The 24,135-nt window shown below is 47.2% G+C and overlaps 1 protein-coding gene across 4 annotated transcripts in view; it reads right to left on the reverse strand.

Moving 5' to 3' along the window:
- The window catches only part of Tjp2 (tight junction protein 2), a 78,100-nt gene that overhangs the window by 35,117 nt on the left and 18,848 nt on the right, over nucleotides 1–24,135 (reverse strand). For 2 of the 4 annotated variants that reach the window (XM_032891735.1, XM_032891733.1), the window contains exons 2-4: nucleotides 6,954–7,007; nucleotides 2,864–2,988; nucleotides 769–871 (exon numbers count right to left, since the gene is read on the reverse strand). In XM_032891735.1, coding sequence (XP_032747626.1) covers nucleotides 769–871; nucleotides 2,864–2,988; nucleotides 6,954–7,007 — 282 coding nt within the window. Of the gene's footprint in view, nucleotides 1–768; nucleotides 872–2,863; nucleotides 2,989–6,953; nucleotides 7,008–11,260; nucleotides 11,377–24,135 lie in introns of those variants that run through there. The other 2 variants (XM_032891734.1, XM_032891732.1) reach the window with 2 other exon arrangements.

Raw genomic sequence — 24,135 nt, forward strand, 5'->3', positions numbered from 1 at the left:
CAGTGTGTGTGTGTGTGTGGGGGGGGTTGTGGGAGGTGAGAGGTTCATACAAAAACAGAACAAAGAAGACAAAAAAAAAACCATCTGTATCCCTGTCAATCCTCCAAGCCCCTATCCAGACCTAAGGCGAATAAACCTCACTTAAGTTAGAGTAAGAGAAAAAAACAACTGCAGCTGTGAATATAGTGCTTTTCCACACCTCCAAATCCACTTCTGACCCAGTAAGCAAAACCCCAAAGGCTCTGGTCAGTTTGTGAATGTCAAACGAACTGCCAGGAAACGGGATACTCTGTATATGTTACAGGAGGGAGTGGGGGGTACCACTCTGGACTAATAAAGAGCGTGTACACTCGGACCTGGGAAGATATGTCCAAGCCATGCTGAGGTATGGAGTAGGCATGAGATGGTCCTGTACAGCTCCTGGTATTCTGAGATTTGTTGTGGGGACGGCCCTACTCTTAGGAGACGCGTGCAGTAGTCATTAGGTAGGATGCTTGCAGCCCTCCTCCAGAGGGCGGCTTGGACACTGCTTCACCCCATCGGTGACACCAGCCTAGAAAACCATCAAGGCTGCGAGAAGCACGCTGGCCCTAGGTCAGCTAACTCTGTCCACATGCTCAGAAGCAAACTGTCGCTTTCTTTGGGCACAGAAAACAAACGTTCTAGAGTTAAACTTTCTGAAGACTTTTTAAAAATGTATTTACAATGTATGTGTAAGGATATTGGCTTGCATGCATAGACTGCACCGAATGCCAGCCCAGGACTTACAATGGCTGCGATCTTCCCACTTTTCCTAAGCTGCTGAACGGCAAACGAATGGAGCACATCCTCCATGGGGGTACCATTGACCATGACCACCCTGTCATTTTCTCTGTGAACAACAACAACAAAAAAAACAAGCATCAGTCATCTTGAACCCTGGAAAGTGAAAAGCAGCAGCGAATGAACCCAAGAAGCTTCTTAAGGGGTGCAACGCTCGCAAGTCAGGCCAGCTTGGTCAGAGTTCTTCAGAGGTAAGAAACCGGAAGTCATGCACTCCGCTTCTGGATGTTTATTAAGAACCACCATGTTTGTGTAAAAGGCCTGTCCTACCCACACCACGGAGTCACCCCAGAAAGCATGAAGCAGCCTGGACAGCAACAGGACTTCAGTGACAGTCCTGTGTGCTGCAAAAAGCCCTCTTGTAAGCCCCGAAATAGGCAGGCATCCATCTCTGTGCTGTTAGCAGGGAAAGAGGTCAAAAGCTTGCCTCAGATTCTTTTACTATTTTACAGAAAGGGTCTCAAGTAGGTCAAGCTGGCTTTTAATTCACTGTCTTGCCAGCCATGGCTGTAACCGACTGATCATTCTGTGTCTGACCCCATCTCCTGAATATATAGACTGCAAATTTGTCCAATCAGGCCCAGCTTCTTTGCTTCAAGATTCTCAAAGAAACCTTAAAAACCACAGAATCCGGGCTGGTGAAATGGCTCAGTGGTTGAAAACACTGACTGCTCTTCCAGAGGACCTGAGTTCAATTCCCAGCAACCACATGGTGGCTCACGACCATCTGTAATGAGATCTGATGCCCTCTTCTGGTGTGTCTGAGGACAGCTACAGTGTACTTATATACATAAAATCAATAAATAATTTTTAAAAAATCACAGAATCCTATTATTTAGGCTCATCCAATGATATTTTAAAATTTTATAGTACTCTAAATAAAAGACTAACTTTGATAAGACTACCAACGAATAGGATCGGAACACAGCAGTTTTTAAAAATCTCACACAAATTCAACTTTTGAATGATCTGGTTGATGTAGGCTCAGAGTTACCAGTAAATTCTTTCCTGATAGGATTCAGAATTCATCTTTAAAGGTGGGTTATCTCTTCAAGCTGACAGTTGGATAAGTTGATTTAACTATCGTGAATTTCCTATTAAAATCTGTTGGGGGGGGAATTAGGTTTTTATTTGTGGGGATTCTGCTAAAGATTAACCCAAGGCCTTATACATGCTAAGTGCTCTACCTACTGACATACACTCCTAACCATCTTCATTAAATTCTAAAACAATATATACTAAGACATATATAAAAACCCTTGACAGACACTGAGAATTGTGGGAACTGAGGTAGCCAATTCTGTCAACTTGGGTGGAATGAAAAACACCCAGAAGTTTAGTAAAGCTCACTCTTAGTGTATAGGGACGTTTTCGAGAGAATGAAGGGGTGCCTGACCCACCCTAAATGTGGGTGACCCCATCCTGTTTTGAGGAAATAAAGGAGAAAGACAGGAAGGGCAGGTATTGTCTCTGTCTTTCTGCGCTCTGCTCCCAGCCACCATGCCAGCTGTTCTGTTTTAGCACATTCTCCTTACCACGACAGACTAAACCCTCTGAGAAGGTGAGCCAAAATAAATAAGTACTTCTCTTAAGTTATTTCCTCCAGTATTTTGTTATGGTAACATAAGGCACACACTCAGTGCGTGGTGGTGTAGGTCTGTAAAACCAGCACATAGGGCAGAAGAACTAGAATTCAAAGTCATCCATGTGGGAGATTAGGAGACCAGCCTGGGCCACAGACAATGTCAACAAAGTAAAGGAGAGAGGGAGGGAGGAAAGAAGGGGACAGAGAACATTCACGGGGTTCTAAAGCCCGTAAGTGATCATTCCCACTACCTTCCTATGGGAGGTGGGGAGTTACACACACAAGATTTCTTTCTTCCCTCTAAGCTTGGGTGCTCCCCAAAGTTCAGGGACTGTTAAAGCACAATGCATTAGCTGAGACCCTAATTCTCGCGCAAAGACGACATAAATGAGCACAACCATCAGAACGCCCCCCTATCAGGGCTGGCTGTAGGGGGAGGGGAGTGGGGACACTTACTGAAGCAAGCCATCAGCAGGTCCACCTGGGAGTACATCTGAAATGACGATTGACGTCTCCCCATTTTCAAAGTGGGGGTTGTCTCTGCCTCCTGACACTGCGATTCCAAATCCCCTTTTGGAATCCTGTTCATTGAAATTAGAAAAAAGAAAAAAAATAAATAAGACAGTATGAAACAATCCTTCCATAAGTGGCTTTCAGGATTTATTACAAGCACTCAATAAAGCAAAGGTCAAATCAATAACCAGAGACGGCTCAGGAGCAGATGGGCAAATGAAAAACAAAACAAAGCCACCACTCGCTGTGGTCGGCTGACAGGTTCCTAACGGAAAACCGCTTATCTAAGGGAAAAGACTGGCAGCCCAGGCTGATGTTATCACAAAAGGCAGGGGAACGAAGGCTGTCTATTGTCTAAACAGCGATGTACTGTAGATGCCAGGTAGACCCATTCAAGGCATCATTTGATCAGAGCTGGAACAACTTCCATAAAACTTGATTCTGTGTGAAAATGTATTCTTAAAAGTCTATCTTTAGCTGAATGTGCCCATGCCTGTAATTCCAGTACTTGGGAGGCGGAGGAAACAGAATCAGGAATCCAAGACTACCCATGATTACATGGCGTACTGCTGTCTGGCCGGGTCTACATGAGTCCCTTGATCAAAAAACAAGAAACAGCCCTATGGCATATCTTTAAATTCGAGTTAGAAGGGACAGCAGTTGCATTTTTAATTTAGAGTGAAAAGGACTTCGTTGACTTTGAAAATGAAACTAACCCTAAACAGAAAGCTGGTGTCGTGGGTGATGGGGCCATGGGGCTCAGCGGGAAGGTTCTTCAGTGGATGAAGGAGCTTGCAGCCAAGTCTGAGAACCCAAGCTCAATCCCTGAGACTCATGTGGTAAGAATAAATCATGGCCACACACCCTCGGACCTCACAAAGTATGTGGCTCGAGAGTACAAAAGTACATACATGAATCAAACATTCAGTAAGATAAATAAGTAAAAAGCTAGTATTGTGATCCTGAAAGAGCAAAGCATTAAACGTTTCCCAGTGTTCAAACAAGACGGGAAATAAAGTTTTATGATCCACCATTGATTTAGCAATGCATACGAGTGAACGTAGGAAATTCATAATCTTATTTCGGTCTTTAAAAGGCTGAACTACACAACAGAGACCAATGACACTATAATCCCACATCAGGGTTGATGAAACAAAACTACACTCAGAGTAAAAGAAAATCTTTATCCAAGGACAAGTTAGAGGGGGGCCCAAGGTTCAGATGGCTTCCAATCACAAACCAGCCCGGTTGTCCCTACATGGCTTCGGATTTACCAGCACCGGGGATCCGCTTTTAGAATGAGGCGGCATCTTTTAAACCAAGCCTCGGATCCCTTATGCTTGCAATCTGTGGAGCACATCTAGGGAAACGTGATCTCTGGTAAACAGGGCACAGATGAGAATGAGAGGGATGTCTGAAGGTAAATGGGCAAACTACAGCTGAAGAATCTGTGACGACCAACCTGGACACATGGACACTGATACAGTGATGAAGCTCTAAGGGTCAACTCTCCCTTTGGTGAACTGAGCACCTTTCTACAAAGCAGCAGAACTTAGCAAGATTTGGAGTAGGATGATCTCTGTGGAGCCCAGAAAATGCACACCGATGCCCACAGCTTGCTGTCAGGATGGGGGCAGCTTGCTCAGATAAGGACTGCAGACCACAAGCTGACTGTGAGGGAAGGCAGAAGCAAGCTTGTCTAGAATGTGAGACCATATGTGCACATGCCTGTGGTACACATATGGTCAACGTGCAGATATGTGCATGAGTGTGTGTGTGTGTGTGTGTGTGTGTGTGTGTGTGTGTGTGTGTGTGTGTGTGTGCAGCAAAGTGTGTATGTCGTATGCACTTGCTTGCATGCTAGCAGGTATGAGAGCATGAGTTCATTCAGGGATGAGAGCATGACGGAGTGCAGTTCTAGAGTCGTCAGTCCAATCAAAATGACACATAGAGTAAGCTAGTAATACCTATCATATTATTACCAGGATAGAAAAAAATTGGAAATAACATGTATTTATTAAGAAGCAATTATATACCAGCATCTATGGAATGAAGGAAGCTGCATGTATTTCCTCATTTAATCAAAAAGGGTAACATCTGGGGCCAGGCCTGGTGGCACCACTCCGTGGGCAGGGGCAGGGGCAGGGGCAGGGGCAGGGGCAGGGGGGCAGGGGGCAGGGGCAGGGGGGCAGGGGCAGGGGCAGGGGCAGGGGGGCAGGGGCAGGGGGGCAGGGGCAGGGGGGCAGGGGCAGGGGCAGGGGGCAGGGGCAGAGGCAGAGGCAGAGGCAGAGGCAGAGGCAGAGGCAGAGGCAGAGGCAGAGGCAGAGGCAGAGGCAGAGGCAGAGGAGGCAGGTGGATCTCTGTGAGTTTGAGGCCAGCCTGGTTAACAAACAAGTCCAGGACAGCCAGGCAGGGCTCTGTTACACAGAGAAACTCTCTGTCTTGAAAAACCAAAAAGGGGTTGGGAGGGGAACATCTGGGGACGACTCCCACCTGGCACCATGAGGCACTGGAGGGGAAAAGCATGTCTGAGACATCCCCAGGCAACAGACGCCTGGTGCCACGAAGATGAGCAAGTGAGTGGTGGAGAGGCGGAAGAGAAAGAGAGCTGAACTGTGTGTGCACAGTGAAGAGACAGAACTAGAGAGTAGAGGGTAGTGACGTGAATAATTGAAGGTGCCACCTGAGGCCATGTTTGCATCTGTGGCCCTGCGACAGTGGGAGCCTGTTACCACAAACGCCATTGGACATCCCTGGTCTGGGCTGCCGCAGAGGGCCATGTTGATATCTGAGAGCTGTGCACATCTGGCCCCACCCCTCACTGGCTGCAGGACTCAGGACAGCAGGTAGTGAGAGGGGCAATTTACCTGGGCAGCACAGCAGAACTGATCCTGGTGGGGGGGCTCAGGTGGGCCAGCCCTGAGGGTACGGCCTGGGCAGTGTGGTAGAGCTGGCCCCCACTGGCATGACCGTGGGAGAGTTGCCAGAGTGACCAACTCAGCTACCACTCAGGCAGCCCCAGAACCAGGCTGGTGCATCCCAATATCTAGCCCATCTATGAACTGCCAGAGCTCATGAGGAACTGATTCCCCAGAACCAAAGCTGCAGGATCTCCACAGCACAGGACAACAGCAGGGTTATCTGAGAGGAGTCCTGGTGAGGATCCAGTATTGAGGCTGTAGCAGAAGCCAGGGGCCTCAAACCAGACCAGTGACTCACTACAACCAACATCTGCAAGAAAAGCTGTTCGGGCAGAGGGTTACTCTGTTACTGTTACACTCTGACAGGCCCCAGCTTCCACCACCAGATTTTGAATTTGTTTTCTTTTGGGGGGATGAAGGTGGGGGGATGAAGGTGGGGGGATGGCAAGGGCAGAAGGCAGATGTGGAGGGACTGGGAGATGAGTGGAACAGGAGTGCATGTATCAAATTTACAAAGGATCAATAAAAAGCATCTAAAAAGATGAAAGGTAACATCTGTGGGGTGATTTTCCAAAAACAAGAATATATGTAGCATTGTATTTTCAATTCCAAGTAAGAAGTAAACAGAAGCTTTTTGTGTAGAGGAGGTGGAGTTGTGTGTCATTGCATGCGTGCGTGTGTGCATGCATGCATGCGTGCATGCATGTAGGAGTAGAGTTGCATGTTATTTGTGTGTGTGTAGGGGTAGAGTTGAGTGTCGTGTGTGTGTGTGTGTGTGTGTGTGTGTGTGTGTGTATGTATGTATGTGTGTGTGTGTATGTGTGTATATAGGGATAGAGTTGTATGTCATTGTATGTGTGTGTGTATGTGTGTAGGGGGTAAGCTGTATGTACAGTGTGTATGTGTGTATGGAGGGTCCATGGGTGTGCATGTGGATCCCAGAGGACAACCTTAGGCGTCATTTTTCAGGCACCATTGCCAGCCAGTTCCAACGATGTCCTTCCCACCTCAGAGGTATTAAAAACAAAACTCTGTAGGCAAAAGTGTGCAAGATCCATGAAGTGTGAGACACCAAGCCCAAGTGGAGGACGCACGGAAGATGCAGAACTCACCTTCTGCAGGGTCACAGTGTACTGTTCCCATATCACCTCCTCCATGCCTGGGCCCTGTGTGAAAACAAAGGCAGCATGAGTAAACACTGAACACCCCAATGCCAGAAACAGACCTGTTAACTCTCTATGCTTCCGCAAGACTTCAGCTCACGCTTTCTGTGTGCTAAAAAGAGCAGACATTTGCTCAAAATCTTACACTGCTCATAATCATATAAGACCTTCTAGGAAGTGAGTCTTGTTACTAAGATATTAAATGAAAGATGTAGTGAGAAGCCCTAAAGAGAGAATAAGTGTGAAGTTCTGAGTGTTTTTACAACCACTCTGAAACACCATTGTCAGGTGCTAATAACATCTTATTTGGGGGCCAGCAAGAACCAATGCCTGAAAGTTGTCCTCTGACATTCATACATGTACCATGATGATCACGGATTCCTGAACACATATGTACCTTAAATAAAAGGTACAGAATTTTAATTGCGCTTAAAAATATCTTCCCATTTCTCTCTCTCCTGACCTTTTGGCACTTTTTTTTTTACATCTTAAACTAAAGAAACACTTGGTCTTGTCATCAATAGGATGTCAAACTGAGTGAACTGTGGGATCGTCTGGCTTTTCCTCATTGTTAGCTGGTGCACAGCAGACCCCTGAGACTTCCTCTGCTAACACAGTTCCAGGAGATGCTCCAGGGAGACCCTTAATACAGTGGTGCCACTTTAAGACTAAGTGATCCACTAAGTGCATGTAGTCTTAAGAAAGCTAGAAATGTCCAGAGAGCACAAGGTTACAGACAAGCCAGCAAGCACGGAGGCAGGAAGATGCAGAGAGAAAAGTACAACACCTAAAGGAACACACAGTCAGAGGGGACACAGTAGAAGGAGAAATACTTAAACTCAGGGACTACACAGGTACTGGCCCAGTTCATAAATAATGTGAAAATAACTAGAGGAAATCACACTGAAGGACTCCTATCATTAGGTTTGTGAAATCCGGGTTTCAAAACAAGTCCTATAAGTGGCCGCATATCCTCCTAAAACATGTCAAATGGTACTGATCATGTCACCACATAGAAAATGCAAGGCTCCTCTCCAAGGGACATGTTTAAACAGAGGCTTCATAGAACTCAGACATATAAGATACCTGAGTTCACAGTTCACATGACATGCATGTACATACCACACATGCATGTACATACCACACATGCATGTGTATGCGCACGCACACACACATACACACACAGTGAAAGTTACAAGAAACAAACGATGGGATCAATGGCTGTATTAGAAACAGCAATAGCAACCCAAAAGTATATAAAACAATTCAGGTTTTAAGAAATTAGAAGACCTCATCGAAAGCATAGTTATCGGAGATCAATCGACCATCAGAAGAACCAAGCAAACAAATCTGAAACATACTTTCTTTTTCTTTTTCTCGGAGCTGGGGACCGAACCCAGGGCCTTGTGCTTGCTAGGCAAGCGCTCTACCACTGAGCTAAATCCCCAACCCCTTGAAACATACTTTTTAAAAATGGAAAGAACTGCATTATACGCGGCTGCAGACAGCAGTTATAAACAGATGCAAGGAGACTCTTCTGAACACAGCACACGGCTGAAAGCTGGGAGATTTGACACACAGGGTCGAGAGTAAGAAGCTTCAGGAGGCTAATCCTGCACTGATAATCATAGATGAACAGGTACTGAAAAATATCCACATATTCTGGGGTTCCTCCCTATTCACAGAGACGGCGATGCCAACTGACCCACTTGACCAGGTAACCCACTCCCTCTAGAAGCAGGTTAGGAAGCCACAATTCTGTTTGCACAGAAGATGCAACAGCTAACGGCTGGCTGGGTGACTCAACTGATTACTCAGACTGAGAGGTATCTGTCTGTGCCTCTTGCTCCTCCCTCCCGCTCCCAGTGTGCTCAATTCTGGGACATTCCCAGGGCTCAGGCCATCTGGCTCCAGGAGATCAGAATTCGCAAAGATTAAAAAAAATTACAATTTATATTACATCTAGGGTCAAAAAGATACGAAGGTTGGAAGGTGTAGGAGGACAGGCAAAGTCGTGGCTCTCAGCGTGCATGGGACTGGGCGGGGAGGTGGAGTTGGCAGGGCTCTGAAGTTAAGAACTCCTGTGGATCCACACAATGCAGTACACTGAGAGGCCGATGAAGAAAAGACAGAACATCCCCTGCCCCATCTGTTTGTTTAGCATAAGCACTGATTTGTGTGTGTGTGTGTGTCTGTTTTGATATTTCTTTATGTCAGGGTGGGCTGTTGTTTTCTTTCGCCATGCTGGGGATCAAACCCAAGGTCTTGCACGCATGCAGCATGTGTGACCCTCAGTTAGACTCCCAGCCCTGTTTTTCTATTTTAATCAATGAAAGTAAGCTGCTCGTGATGACACAGGACTTTAACCATGGCACTCATGAGGCAGAGGCAGAAACTGTTGAGTTTCAGACCGCTGGGACTACACAGTGAGAATCTGTCTCAAAGGAAGAAAAAAAACGCAAGACTGTAACAGACAAAACTGAAGATGAAGTGGTCCGGGAGGGAGGTAGAGGTGGGACACAAGAGGGACTGAGTTTTACATCTTGTGAGGATAGGAGAACGCATCATACGTTCAACATTTGAGCATTTCTGTAGATACCAATCATTTCATAAGTCCAAGAGTAGAAGTGGCGGGGGGCACGGGACACCAAGGGGTACCTGAGTGCTGAGGACACAACATCTAAGGCAGTACCCACTTCCAGACATTTTAATACAATTTCAATTCCACAGGGGAAAGGGGCATATAACAGCTTCTACTGGGAGAAGGGAGGTAGGCACAGTGTGAGCAGTGGACAGGGACAGGGACAGAGAGGAGGACGAGAGGACTGGGTGCAGATGAAGGCAATCGGGGGGGGGGAGTCTCACACCTCAGCACCTCTCCATTTTTAAAGGCTAAAATCAACTTCATTAGAAAAATAATCCTGATCAGGGAAGTCACAGAAGGATCTGCAATTCCAATCTCCAAAAAGATCTGGACTCCACAGACAGGCGCAGGTACCCAGTCAACCTCAGGGTTAAGATTCCCTCTACCAGAAGGCAACTTCCATGTGCGTGCCATGATTTTTCTCTGATGACTAGACTTTCCATAGAAGGATCATTAATGATCACACACACACACACACACACACACACACACCCATATTAGAACAAGTCATTCCTAGAAGCCATGGAAAGTTCAGAACTATGTGACCCGGTGCAAATAGGGAGCTCTTTGAATAGGTTATTTTGAGAACGGCCCTGAACTGGGGCAGGGAGTTACTCGGCCTGTTATTTGTATGCCTTCTGCAGAGCTCGTTTTCTTGGGAAAACCTTGACCAGACAGATAACTGTCCTTTAAGCCTGGGAAGACGGTTCGGTTGGTAAAGGTGTTTGTGGCACAAGCATAAGGACCTGAGTTCAATCCTGAAAACAGAGGAAAAAGCACCCAGTAATCCCTAGGACAGGGAAGCAGAGGACAGAAGGACAAGCGGACGTGACAAGTTCCTGGCTCTTGGAGACCCTGTCTCAAACACCAGCTCCTGGAGATGCACACTAGAAACAGACCCCTGGACTCCACACACAAGCCCCTTTTACACACACATGCACTCCGCCTCCCAACACACACAAAAGGAGACATTTAGAAACAACCACAGGCAGATAACTAAGTCTTGACTACCTGTAGCGACCCTGAACAGCCGATTTTTAAACTCTGTGTCCATACACTGCTGTCTCCCAGTGAGACAGACCACTAGGGACAAAGACTCCTACCAAGCCGCTTGTTAAGAACACACTTCCCACAGTCCAAGCCACGCAACAAATACCCACACCACACACCACCGTGTGTGCTGAAAGTGGCATGAGAAATCTCTCCTGCAATGTGGAAGACCCCTCAGAGGGATACAGGCTTCTATGGGATAACGTTACGTGTTTGATCCCAAATACAAAATTCTCTAACGCACACCAAGTGGTGTGTTAACCTGTACCCAAGAAGCCAAGCTCTACAGCAATCGCTGACACACTAGAAAAGGCATCTTTGACTCGCAAATCCAGTAAACGGCTATCAATTTCGCCCAGGTCTGCCCCAAATAAGACGAGCATTTCGAGTTCTAGCATTGACCGCAAGCCACATTCTGCAATCTCACAATTTGTTACTGAAGGCTGCCAGGACACAAATAAATCCGAGGATAAAGGAACCACTGTGCCACTGTGTGAAGGGCTTGTTCCCCTCCGGCAGAGAGAGCAGGGGAAAGAAAGGAGAAAGCGTAAAAAGGACTCACATGGCCTTTCCATCTCTCCAACTTTTTAACTGCCTGGATCCACATCCTCTGGAAGACCTGAGCAGCCCTCATGGCTCCGCAGAGACAGGGCCGGCCACTGCCTACCTTCTGGGCTGCTCACCCATTTCCACCACTGCACGTGGTTACGTAAGGCGGATACAATAGTAGCCCACATTCCCAGCAAATCCTGTTGTCATCTCACAGTGACACATCCATACAGCGGGGGACGCCAAGTGCTTTGAAAAGCTCTCCTTGTGAGGCCAAAAGAAAAGCAGTCTGGGTCCACACCACTCCAACAGCCTTTTCCTGCCGTTCTCCCATACAAGGAGGACGGCGGCACTGGGGTATGGACTTCTTCCAGCCATGCAGAATCATCTGGTATTTAGTTATAACTTATTAAGTACCGCTAGCCTTTCATATCCACAAATCCTGTGAGTGGGATTTAAAAATAGTCTTAGGCGCTAGAAAGGTGATTCAGTGGTTCAGAGACCTGCATTTGATTTCCAGAACTCACATTCCCACAGCTGCCTATAGGATTCCAGTTCAGGGAATCAGAGGTCTCCGTGAATACAAGTGGCATACACAGACTGACATGCACATGAATGAAAATATAAACAACCTTTTAAAGACACACACACACACACACACACACACACACACACACGCACGCACACACGCACGCACGCACGCACGCACACACGCACGCACACACGCATGCACAAAAGACAAAAAACAAAAAGACCACCCTTACCTGGGTAAGATGGGGCAGTGGGAATGGGAGACTCGATTACCCTGAGGTGAGATTCTGTCTCAGCACAAAAAAAAAAAAGCAAGACAAAACAAAACCGTCCATACTGAGCACGTACAGCCTTTTTGGGTGCTGATTCCCTAAATAATATAACTACGGAAGTAGCATTTCTACTACATTAGGGGTTGTACGGCACCTCGAGCTAGCCGGAAGTACACGGAAGATCTGTAGTGTTCCACGGACTGAACACCACTCTGTTTACATAGGGATTCAAGCTTCTGCAGGTTCTAGTGTACAAGGGACTCCTGGACCCCGGGGGACAGGGAATGACTGTGAACAGGAGCAAGGCTACGGAAAGGAACGGAGAAGAAACTTATCCACGGGCACACTCCGCCCCGGAAGTCTAAAAGAGCAGGAAATTATCAGGTAAACTGACCTGCAGGAAGAAATACTGGTCTCAACCAATCAGCAGGCATAAAGAGAAACTGTACGTTCTTGGTGGTAACTACAAGAGCTGGTACAGGTGGGCAAAGGCCTCGCCTCTCCCAACCTTGCCACAGACTTAGATAAATGGCAAAGAGCTCGGTCACTGTTTCTTGTATAGTCTTGGATTCCGAACACCAGGATGCCTAGGCTTGCAACCCAAGGCCGGGTTTTCAGAAGTGTGGTCTTAGGCAGTCCCAGGAAACTCCTGCTGCCGACACTGAGTGTCACGTCAACAGGCTGAGCTGTCTGCAAGTAAAGAATGTGCCTCCTGGTTTGTCTGAGACTGGGACATTATCTAAATTTGGATCACGTCACGGAGACAATCTGAAGTAACAGCTAGACTATAAGCCTGAGGATTTTGGTTTTGTTTGTGTTTTAGATTTATTTTATTTTCACGCGTAGAATGTTTACATGCATGTCTGTGTACCAAATGTATTCCTGGGGGTTGCCCATGGAGACCAGAAGAGGGCAGAAGATCCTCTGGAACCAAAGTTAGAAACTTTTGTTAGCCAGTGTGTGGGTGCTTGAAACTGAAGTCAGGTCCTTCGGAAGAGCAGCCAGTGCTCTTAATTGCTGAACCATCTCTCCAGCTCTAAGAAGTAAGCTTTAAAGCCATAATTCTGAGGTACGATGCTTGTTCTAGAACACTGAATGTGCTATGCCCTTTCCCACCTGCACCTCAGAGGATTAGCAAGTCACGAATGAGGCAAGTCCCCTGCAGCTGCATACTACTGTAGAACAGTATAGAGCCTAGGCTTGGTAACGTGAGGACCACCATAGCCTGTTGTCACAGGCACTTCCACTGGTTGTCACAGGCACTTCCACTGGTTCCATGAGAAGGACATTTGCAGGATGATTGCAAAGATCAGGAGTTTCAGAGCACAGGTAATCATAGACTTTAGGAAGCATGGACTCCTGATATAGTCAAGAAACATTTGTTACACAGTAGCCATGCACCGAGAGAAACAACTGAACGCTCTCCTATGGCAGTCCCAGTCAGAGGGGAGGTGGGATGCTTTAAGGAAATTATTCTAAGCCAGAGTAAGGGCAACAGCAAGGGAAAACACAAAGCAAACACTGAGGGATATATATGCACCAAATGCCCTTCCCTTGGAGGGAAGGAAGGCTTTAACGGAGGAAGCAATGCAACTCTTTCTTGCTCTTCCTCTACCGGCATCTGTCTTGTATTTGGAGGCAGGATTTGAATCTGTATCCCTGGCTGGTCTCGAACTATGTTCCTGCTTCTGTCTCCCTCCCACGAGCTGGGATCATATGCAGTGCCGCCGTGTCCTATGAATGCCATGGAGATGAAAGTGGGAAGCACTAACCAATCATAAGCAAGTCTGGAGAGCTGTCCAGGGAAAGGTAGCAGCAGGTAGACAAAGGCTCTCTGAGGCGGGACCCAGCTCAGTGATTGGACGTGGCGTTAAGAGCAAGTACACAAAGTGAACTGGGGAGAGTTGGGATGGAGGAAGGCATCAGCCACCGAGGTGCCTTCTCCCACAAGTTCACAGGAGCTCCTGGCTGAAGGAGGACAAACTAGAAAGGCATTCTGTGGGGCTGGAGAGATGGCTCAGCGGTTAAGAGCACTGACTGCTCTTCCAGAGGTCCTGAGTTAAAATCCCAGCAACCACATGGTGGCTCACAACCATCTGTAATGAGATCTGATGCCCTCTTCTGGTGTGTCTGAAGACAGCTACAATGTACTTATATGTAATAAATAAATAAATCTTTAAAAGGGGGGGCTTGCAACCCCATAAGAACAACAATGCAAACCAACCAGAGCTTCTAGGGACTACCCAAAAGACTATACATGGACAGACCCCTCCAACTGCATAGGTAGCAGAGGATAGCCTTGTTGGGGCACCAGTGGAAGGGAAAACCCTTGGTCCTGCCAAGGCTGGACCCCCAGTGCAGGGGAATGTGGGGGGGGAGGTGGAAGGGGGTGGATAGGGGAGATAGGGGGCTTATGGACAGGAAATCGGGAAAGGCAATAACATTTGAAATGTAAATAAAGAAATATATCCATTAAAAAAAAAAAGGCATTTTGTGTGGAGGGAAAAGCAGGTTCCCTGATCCAAGGTCACTGGTGAGGTGTGTTCAAGATGGTGGCCAGGGAGTACAGTTTATTAGCTCGTTCTCTTAGTGAACATGTTGAAACAGTTTAGTCTACATCTTGGGAGCCCTGGAAGTACAAATCCACTTGGTCAATAGGCCACAAGATGATTACAAAGACTGGGAGGGAAGGAAGACACCAGCAATTAGCAGAGCATCACGCTTGAGGGCTTCTACACAGATTCTCAGTGCACCTGTCCCCCTTTAACAGGTAGGAAAGCTGAGGCCAGAGACTTCCCATGGCTCACCACTGGCACAGATGAATCTGAGTCTGACTACAGGAGGTGACGGGAACATTCCACACAGCCTCTGATGAATATTAGAGTGGCTATAAAGAAGGAAATGAGGAAAGGGGGTGGGGAATATGTTGAGGAGAAGGAAGAAAGAGTGCAGGAGGGCGGATCGGGTATGCTGGCCATGCTCATAGTCCCAGCACTTGAGAGAGATACAGAATCAGTAGGACCAATTATTCAAGGACAGCTGGGGCTACATATGCAGATCCTGCCTCAAAATAAAGGGGGAATGGAGGGGAGCACAAACTGAATCATTAAGGCCCTCCATAGTCCTAACACTGGGGTGGAAACCCCATGACACTATCCATTAAGTGGCCATAGCTTTGTGTATACAGCATCCCTGTGTCCTTTTTATCCATGTCAGCTGGATCATCAGATCAACTGCAATCCACAGGAGAGCCTCCTGCTAGCCACAGCCCACCTCCCTCTAGCTGGGAGGTCTGTGAGTCCCTTCCTATAACCCAGGGTTTGCACCTCACAAACCATAACTCAGTGGGTTAAGGCAGGTGATTTCAGAAGGCTCTGGGCCAGCCTAGGCTATAAAATGAGGCTATATCTGAAAAATAAAACCTCTGCTGATAGATACAATTTTGAAACACTTCTCAAATAAATCAACTTACCCCCGCCCTCAAGATATTAACCTGTTCCCTGATCTCCCGAAATAGAAAACTACTCTAACTATTCTCCGTCCTACAACAAATAGGATTTTTACCCCCTTCTGGGGGAAAGAACAAACCAGTTCTGTTTATTAAAAAGCACATGCACAGTCTAGAGCACATGTCTTCTTAGTCATTCGGTCACAGGGATCAGAGCTTCCACCATTGGGCACCTTCCCAGTGCTTCTCAGAGTCTGCTTTTTGTCTGGCGCTACAGCAGAACTCAGGCATCTTCTCTTTCCTTCCTTCTTCCTCTGGTCAGTTTCTTTCACCCATTTCTGGAAGCTATCTCAGCTCTTTGAGTGCTTTCCTAGGCTCGATCTGCATAACAATTTTCTTGGCAGCAATCTTGCCCATAACATGGCTTGTTTACAACCACGTCAACAGCACGCTGAGTAACACTGTAGACTCTTCCGATTTCACCATGGTAACCTTTATGGAATGTTCCTTTCTAAACGGTACCCATCCCCTTGAGGTCCACAGCAACACCCTTCTTGTGGAACTGCATGTATGACCAGAGGACCAACTCCATGTTTTCTAAAAGGAACGGAGAACAAGTAAAGGTACAGAAGGAAGGAGGCAGCAGGCGGCTTAAGGCAAAATCTCAGGACAGCAAGACCTATGTCTCAAAACAGCATTAAAGAAGCATTCTGGAAGGTTCCCAGCATAAGTGATGGGCATTTCTGACCAACTGCTGAGGCACGGCGGTTATGATGAAGTTTTGCTTTTTAACCTAATCCTGTCTTAAGGTTTTACTGCTGTGAACAGATACCATGACCAAGGCAACTCTTATAAAGACAACATTTAATTGGGGCTGGGGCTGGCTTACAGGCTCAGAGGTTCAATCGTATCATTAAGGTGGGAGCATGACAACATCCAGACAGGTATGATGCAGGAGGAGCTGAGAGTTCTACATCTTCATCTGAAGGCTGCTATCAGAACACTGGCTTCCAGGCAGCTAGGATGAGGGTCTTAAAGCCCACACCCACAGCACCACGCCTACTCCAACAGGGCCACACCTTCTAATAGTGCCACTACCTGGGCTAGCATATACAAACCATCACACTTACTGTAAACATTTGGAGGGTCCATTTATGTAATAAGGAACTAGGACAAGTTGACAGAAGGCATGAGGACACACTAAGGACACAATCACTAGTTTTAAAGTAATCACACCATTTAAAAAGGGTTAGGGACAAGCAGGGCATGATGACACACATTTTTAATCCTAACATGAAGGAAGCAGACGCAGGTGGATCTCTGAATTCAATGACAGCCTAATCTACATAGAGTTCCAGGATAGCCAGGGCTAGTTAAGAGTACTTGTTCACTTCAAAGGAACCAAGTTGAATTATCAGAATTCTCTTGGGAGGGTCACAACTTCTTGGAACTTCAACTACAGGAGATGCAATGCCCTTTTCTGCTCACTGAGCACATGTGCATAGACAGACAGGCAGACAGACAGAAGTAAAAGACAGAAGTAAATAAGTTTATATTTATAAATAAGCTACTAGCTTAGTGTGGTGATGGTTTGAATATGCTTGGCCCATGGAAAGTGGCAGGTGTGGCCTTGTTGGAGGAAGTGTGTCAGTGTGCAGTCAGGCTCTGAGCTCTGCCCAGTGCGGAAGAGTCCCCTCCCCTCCTGGCTGCCTTTGAATGAGATCAAGATGTAGAACCATTAGACCTTCAGCACAAAGTCTGCCTGCATGCTGCCTTGCTTCCCGCCATGTTGATAATGGACTGAACTTCTGAAACTGTAAGTCAGCCCCAATTAAATGTTTTCCTTTATAAAAGTTGCCTTGGTCAAGGTGTCTCTTCACAACAGTAACACCAAACCTCGTTTCCAAAACCAGACTTCGGAAGCCAGCTGTGATGGTTCAGGCTTGCAATCCCAGTACTTCAGAGGCTAAGGCAAGAGAGTCAGGAATGGGAGACCAGGCTGGGTTATGTGTTGACAACAAAAACAAGCAAACAAACACCCCTAGATTTCTCCTCAGTACACCTGTAGGCTCAGTGCCCGCTCACGGCTGTGCTGTGCACTCTGCAGGTATCACACACACCCAGCTCTGGAACAGCTCCCGGTTCCTCCATTACACACAGGGCGGGCGGCTGCCTCCGCTTTAAGACGGCGGGGCTCAAGATCCTGACCACTGCAGAACCATGAAGACACAGCGTTTGTACAAAGTTTGCTCCATGCCCACCGCAGATGAAGTGGCCTCCATAACTACCCATCGCAACACTGTGCGGCTGTGCGTGGTAACTACACCCGGGCTAGAACGGACTGCTCGATTCTTCTCATAAGAGTGCTAAGATTACCCCGGAACCCAAAAGAACTGAAGACAGACAGACAGACAGACAGACAGACAGACAGACACACACACACACACACACACACAGAAATACTGTTCCTAAAAGCATTATATCGAGGAACAAGCTAATAGGAATTGCCCATCTGTGCACAAGTGATGGCTGGGCACACAAGTGATCTCCACTTATCACACGCTACTGTCTGAGCATAAGAAGGGAGGAGGCCCTAACTATACATGTGCAGCAGATGAACTGTCACTGATATTAAAACCTAGTAAACGGATGCACCACGTGATTCCCTCTGCATAAGAAGCCAAGAAGAGTAGTTGCCTAGAGCATGATAATGGCCTTTGTGTGTGTGGTGATGGCTACAGAATTGTGAAATGAAACAGAAGCTACCAGCTGCACGTCTCTGATTATATGGTAAGTGAATTATTACATCAATAAAACTGGGTTTTAATAAACAACACATCACAAGGTATAATTGTGCACACCTGTAATTCGAGTACTTGGGAAGTAGAGGCAAGAGACCAGGAATTCAAAGCCAGCCTCTGCTAAGTAACAACTGGGGCCAAACTGAATCACATGAAACTGTCCCAAAACAGAACAGCTATGTCTCCCGGACTGTGCGATCTGAAAGCAGGATCTCAAACTTATGCCATGAGCCAGTCACTGACCCTTCCTCTGCCTGCTTCACACCCCCCACCCAGGGCTGCTGTGAGAGTCTCCTCAGATAACGCAGGCACTAGACTTAGGGTATCAAACAGGTTATAGAGACAGGAGCCTCAAGTCAGGAACTTGAGCTAGGAGGGGGCGCAGTCAGTAAAATGCTTCCATAAGCCTGAGATCCTGAGTTCCGTCCTCAGAACCCATGTGAGGCTTTGTGGCCTGTGATCCCAGAGCTGGGGAGCTGGAAGGGCCTCATGCCAGTCAGTCAATCTAGCATACTCAGGGAGCGCCAGGAGACCCTGTCCCGAAAACTGGTCCGTAGATAGCCCACAGGAACCATACTCATCATCACCCTCTGGTGTCCACACGCAAACTCTGCCCCCAACGCCCACCACAGTTACATAGGCACACACAGGCCCACACATGCACAGGTGCAAGCAAAAGGAAAGGAAGTCGCTGGCCGTCATATAAGCCGACGGTAGCTAGGGACTGAACCCAGAGTGGGGCCACACAGCCTGTTTCCTTTCCACTGAAGAAGCTGGCACTTCCACTAGATACCCACCACGGCCTGAAAAACGTACCGGTGCACGTAACTGGACTTCAGACCCACGGGGCCTGATCATGGTGAGGCCCCATAATAGAGACTGGTGAGAATTTGATCCCAAATCTGCAAATATCCCATTTGAATCTCACACACACACACACACACACACACACACACACACACACACACACACACACACACACCCCAGCAGATAATTACACTTAAGACCTCTATGTTCACAGCTCTCCGACACTAAGCTGCGAGGCATAATTTAAACAGACTATCCTTATTTGTAATTACAAAGAAGCCATTAATAAGCCCAAAAGAAAGGTGCTAATTTGACAACAAAGGCACAGCCCCGTCTACTGTGTGATTTCCCACCTGACTCAGCCCACTTATCACTAGAATGCAGCTTCACTTTGAAAACAGCAAACACACACATAAACCGCCACCCCATAATAGACACTAAGATAAAGAAAATTATAAGCTGCCTCGTCGTCAAAAGGCAGGTTCAGAATCCACCCACTAGCGCTGCCGGGCTAAGTGCTGCCGGGCTAAGTGCTGCCGGGCTAAGTGCTGCTTTGCAGGGCTGGCCCCGTGTGACACACACAAGGTAAACTGATCCTCCCAGACCTGTGGCACCATCCAAGGACGGCTCACACAGAAAAGACACACCTTGTGCTTCTGTCCTTTATCAGTGAGCCTGGTTAGGGCTGCCAAGCTGGTGCCTGCAACTGACATACTTTCCCCACCGGAGAAGAGATCCAGGAACGTTGAGAACACACCCTTGGACTGCAGTACCAACAGTTGGAAGCTGCTGGAAGTGCAGAACCCCCAACCTGCCCTGGACTTAACGGAGGTCCACTGGAGGCCCTGCATAGCAACATTAACATTGAGGACCTCAGCGTTTAACAGTTTTTGCACCCAAAAATTTCCTGCCCTGTCCGTGTTCCACAGTTGTATTGTCCAGAGTGGAGACCACAAAGCTCATCGGGCCACTGTGACCAGAGAACTGAATGTATAAAACTTAATTTGATTTTAATTAGTTAAAATGTTTAAATACCTACTGCAAAGTGTTAACCATAACAATGGCTTCAGTGGTTTCTGGTGCTTCGCTATTAAAATATATATTTCAGAGGCTAGAAAACTGACTCAACACGTATGCCTTTCTAGAAGACTCAAGTTCAGTTCCCAGGAGTTCACAGTTCTGTCACTCCTGTTCCAGGGCATCCGACACCCTCTTCTGACCTCCAGAGGCACCAGAGGGCACACAAAGTACACACATCCATGTAAGCCAGATACTCAGATACAAAACACATCTTTACAAAAATATAACACACACTCGAATGGACAGCTTCGCACCCCACTTCCACAGTTAGTAATGTGTCGATCAAAACGCAGTCGTTTCCAACCACTTGCGAAAAGCTGCCCTGCGTTCAAAAGGAGCTCTGGGGGCTGTGACCAAACTCATAGTCACAGCTGCTTCCCAACATGCCAAGAACTGGGGTTCAGTCCCCACCTCTGCCAAAAGATAGATAAATCAAAAGGCAACGCTCACCGAGTATTAGCCTGGCTTGGTGACACGCTTGGTGACACTCACCTGTAACTTCAGCACTAGGGAGCAGAGGGAGGGAGACCGCCAGAGTTTTGAGGCCTGATCTACACAGAAAGTCCTGGGCCACCCAGGGCTACATAAACAAGACCCTACCTCAAAATTCACCCACCCAACCAACCAATCAATATGAGAGACAGGTTCTAGCATTTTCTGGTCATCATGAGCCAAATGTGGTTTCCTGTGCTTTATCCACAAAGGGAGGGAAAACACTTTTTAAAACAGTTTAGCATTTTAAGATTTTTTTTAGTAATATTAAAGTTGTCCCTCCAAGCCCCACAAGGGAAAAATGTAGATGCGCTGAGAAAACTTAGCAGATGGCACTTTTGGAGGCTGTAAATAAAGTTGGGGACCATAGCTCAGTGAGGAAGCATTATTCTGGTATGTATAATGCACTGGGTTCAAATAACAAGAAAAAATGACATGTTACCTTTATTTTAAACCATTACCCTATGATATTCATATTTATTTATTATATATGAGTACACTGAAGCTGTCTTCAGACACACCAGAAGAGGGCATCAGATCCCATTACAGATGGTTGCGAGCCACCATGTGGTTGCTGGGAATTGAACTCAGGACCTCTGGAAGGGCAGTCCATGCTCTTAACCGCTGAGCCATCTCTCCAGCCCCCTAGGATATTTTTTTAAAGCTTGTGGTTTCAACTGTTTATCTGTGATGTATTTAAAGTGTCATATTGTAGCTCAGCATGATGACACACATCTAGAATCCTAGAACTACTGTTGAGCAGGGAGACTGAGACAAGAGGATTGTGAGCTCAAGACTAGCCTGAGCTACCAGGAAAATCTGAGGCCAGCCTAGGATTCCTTCCATCTCAAAAAAACAAAGAAAAAAAGTGTGATGAATAGGAATAGCATACATTGTGTAAAATTTTCAAAGACTAATCACTACCTGAAAAAAAAAAAGAAAGAAAAAGCTATGACTGTATTCATAAGTGAATGTATTCTGGTGGGCGGGAAGGGTACACCTCAAGGATGAGGGCCTGCCTCAATCAGGAAACCTCTAGGAAACCCAATGCAGAGCGGCAGGTGAAGGGTCGGATCAGGGGAAGAGGCTGCAGAGAAGTGGGGAGGGGAACCTTGAGGCTTCCTCCACACAGAGAGGCTAAGAGCCAAAGCTGCTGAAGATTCAGGGCTTGCACACCAGCCAGTCTTGCTCATGACCGCAGCTTTGGAAAACTGGTGACACAAAGTCTTCATGACAAAATTTAAACAAACCCCAGGAGCCTGATAGCCCTGATCCTGGATTGTAGGCGCCCACATCTCGTGTGTCTTGTACTAGGCTCTCAAGATGGCCCAGTGGTTTAGAGCAGTTGTTGCCACAATGGTGGCTCAAGCACCTGAGCCACACGTGGTACACATATACACTGCAGGTAGCATTCATACGCATAGAATAAAATAAACCTAGCACCTTGCATGGCGCTAACACGTGAGCTGGGTGACTAGCCGTCTCTGCACAGGTTTCTTTGACTTAGGTTAACGTGAGTTATTTTGCAGACAGGGGCCAACATTTTTTTCAACTCCCAGTTACATTCTACTAAATTCCTCTCAAAGAATCCATACATGGCTGGCAACAGAACTAACAGAATGAGCACATGACCTTAGGACCTAAGAAGACACCCACCAACCTCTCCTTTTTGTGGAATTCACATTTACCAGAAACCTGGCAAAGGCCACTGCCTGGTAACTGATAGAAAAGTCCACTAGGGGGCGCAGGAATGCAGAAACTGAGAGCACTGGTTCTTAACCAAATACAAAACTTCAAAATCAACTAAGAAGAAATTAGAAATGGGCTTTTATCGGGTACACTAAAAGCTCTCACAAGATCAAAGACCAGATTCACAAACAGTACAAGAAAATGGAAAGTGTTATGATTAACACCCATGCACATCAACACGAATGTTTCCCAGTAAAACATGAGAGCTTCACAGGGCTCATGCAAGACAGTCAGGAGTGGTCAGAATCTTCAACCCTCTTCCTCCAAGGGGAAAGACTGAGACCTAGCGCCCACCCCAAGGGTTCTGACAGAAGCCATCTAGGAAAGGCCACGGCAAGCAGGCAAGTTTCCTGACCAGGGCCCTCGACGGGAGAACCCAGACTTTATCCAGAGCAAGTGTTCCTGACTGTGACATCACACCCATCCCTCAGAAACTTGTCACTAGGAAGCAAGACTCGGTCAGGGAATGACCAACAAGATGGGATACTTGGAGCATCTCCTGGGTGGCACTGAGCAGAGGTGTCAAGGGGTGGGAGCCCTGTAAAAGGGAATGTGCCCCCACACTTTGAAGGGTCTGTGTTTCCGAGATGACGCATGAGATATGATGTAACCTGTTTCCAAGGGGTGTTGATGAAAATCTCATCTGCCCTATTTGCAGCGGGGTCTTGGAGGAGCCAGTATAGCCCGGAGGTGTCTAAAGAGGAGCTACCAAGCCACAAATACATTGAGCACATTCATTCCCTGATACAGCAGCCACAGGCGAGCACTGCAGGGCTGGAGGTGGCCCAGGTGAGCATAGGCACCAGAGTGGGAGTGAGGCATCCAACTGCCAAAGGACATATGCACAATCGCAGTGTCAACTCCGACCCTGCAAAAACCCGAAGGGGACAATTGTCTACAAGACCCTCCACTGAGAGAACTCCCTACTGCCAGCAAGAATGACCTGCTGGGGAGGGATGATCGGGGACCTGATGCTCCAGCTTTAATCAAGCACTCCCTGGTGGAGACTGGCTACCCAGCCTCTACTGTCAATGCTACGAATGCCTACAAATGTAACTGGCCCTCGGGGCCTGGTCACATGAGGGATGAGGAGGATGAACCAGTGCTATTGTGAACACCATGTGAACAAGTATGTCCCGGGCAAGGAGGCTGCTGCAGTGAGGGCCCGTGAGAACCAGTCACCGTGTAGTGCAGGAACCAGGGCTTGTCACAACGGTCACACACAATGTGAAGGATAGAGAGGGTGACTGGCTTTCAGAACAAGGTGGAAACAGCAAAACCCATCACACAGCAGCTGAGCCCTGAGTCGTCCCCTCTGTCCTAATACCACGGCACATAACAGAGCCACATACATCCTGCTTCTCTGTCATGAAGAACTTTGGGGCAGCTGACCCATCCCTAGGGTACACATTTCAAGACTCCAGATAGATGCCTGCAACCCCAGACAACACAAAATCCTAAATGTTATGTTTCTTCCTGGATGCATAGTGCGTGTACGTGATAAAATGTAATTTCTATATTGAGTAACAGTAAAAGACTGCAACTACGAGTAATCAGATCGAGCCATTTTTTTTTTCTTTTTTTCAGAGCTGAGGACCGAACCCAGGGCCTTGCATTTGCTAGGCAAGCACTCTACCACTGAGCTAAATCCCCAACCCCAGATCAAGCCATTTTAAAAAAATATATAATAATCAAAACAGTATAATGT

Source organism: Rattus rattus, chromosome 2, assembly GCF_011064425.1.
Source record: "Rattus rattus isolate New Zealand chromosome 2, Rrattus_CSIRO_v1, whole genome shotgun sequence".
NCBI lineage: Eukaryota > Metazoa > Chordata > Mammalia > Rodentia > Muridae > Rattus > Rattus rattus.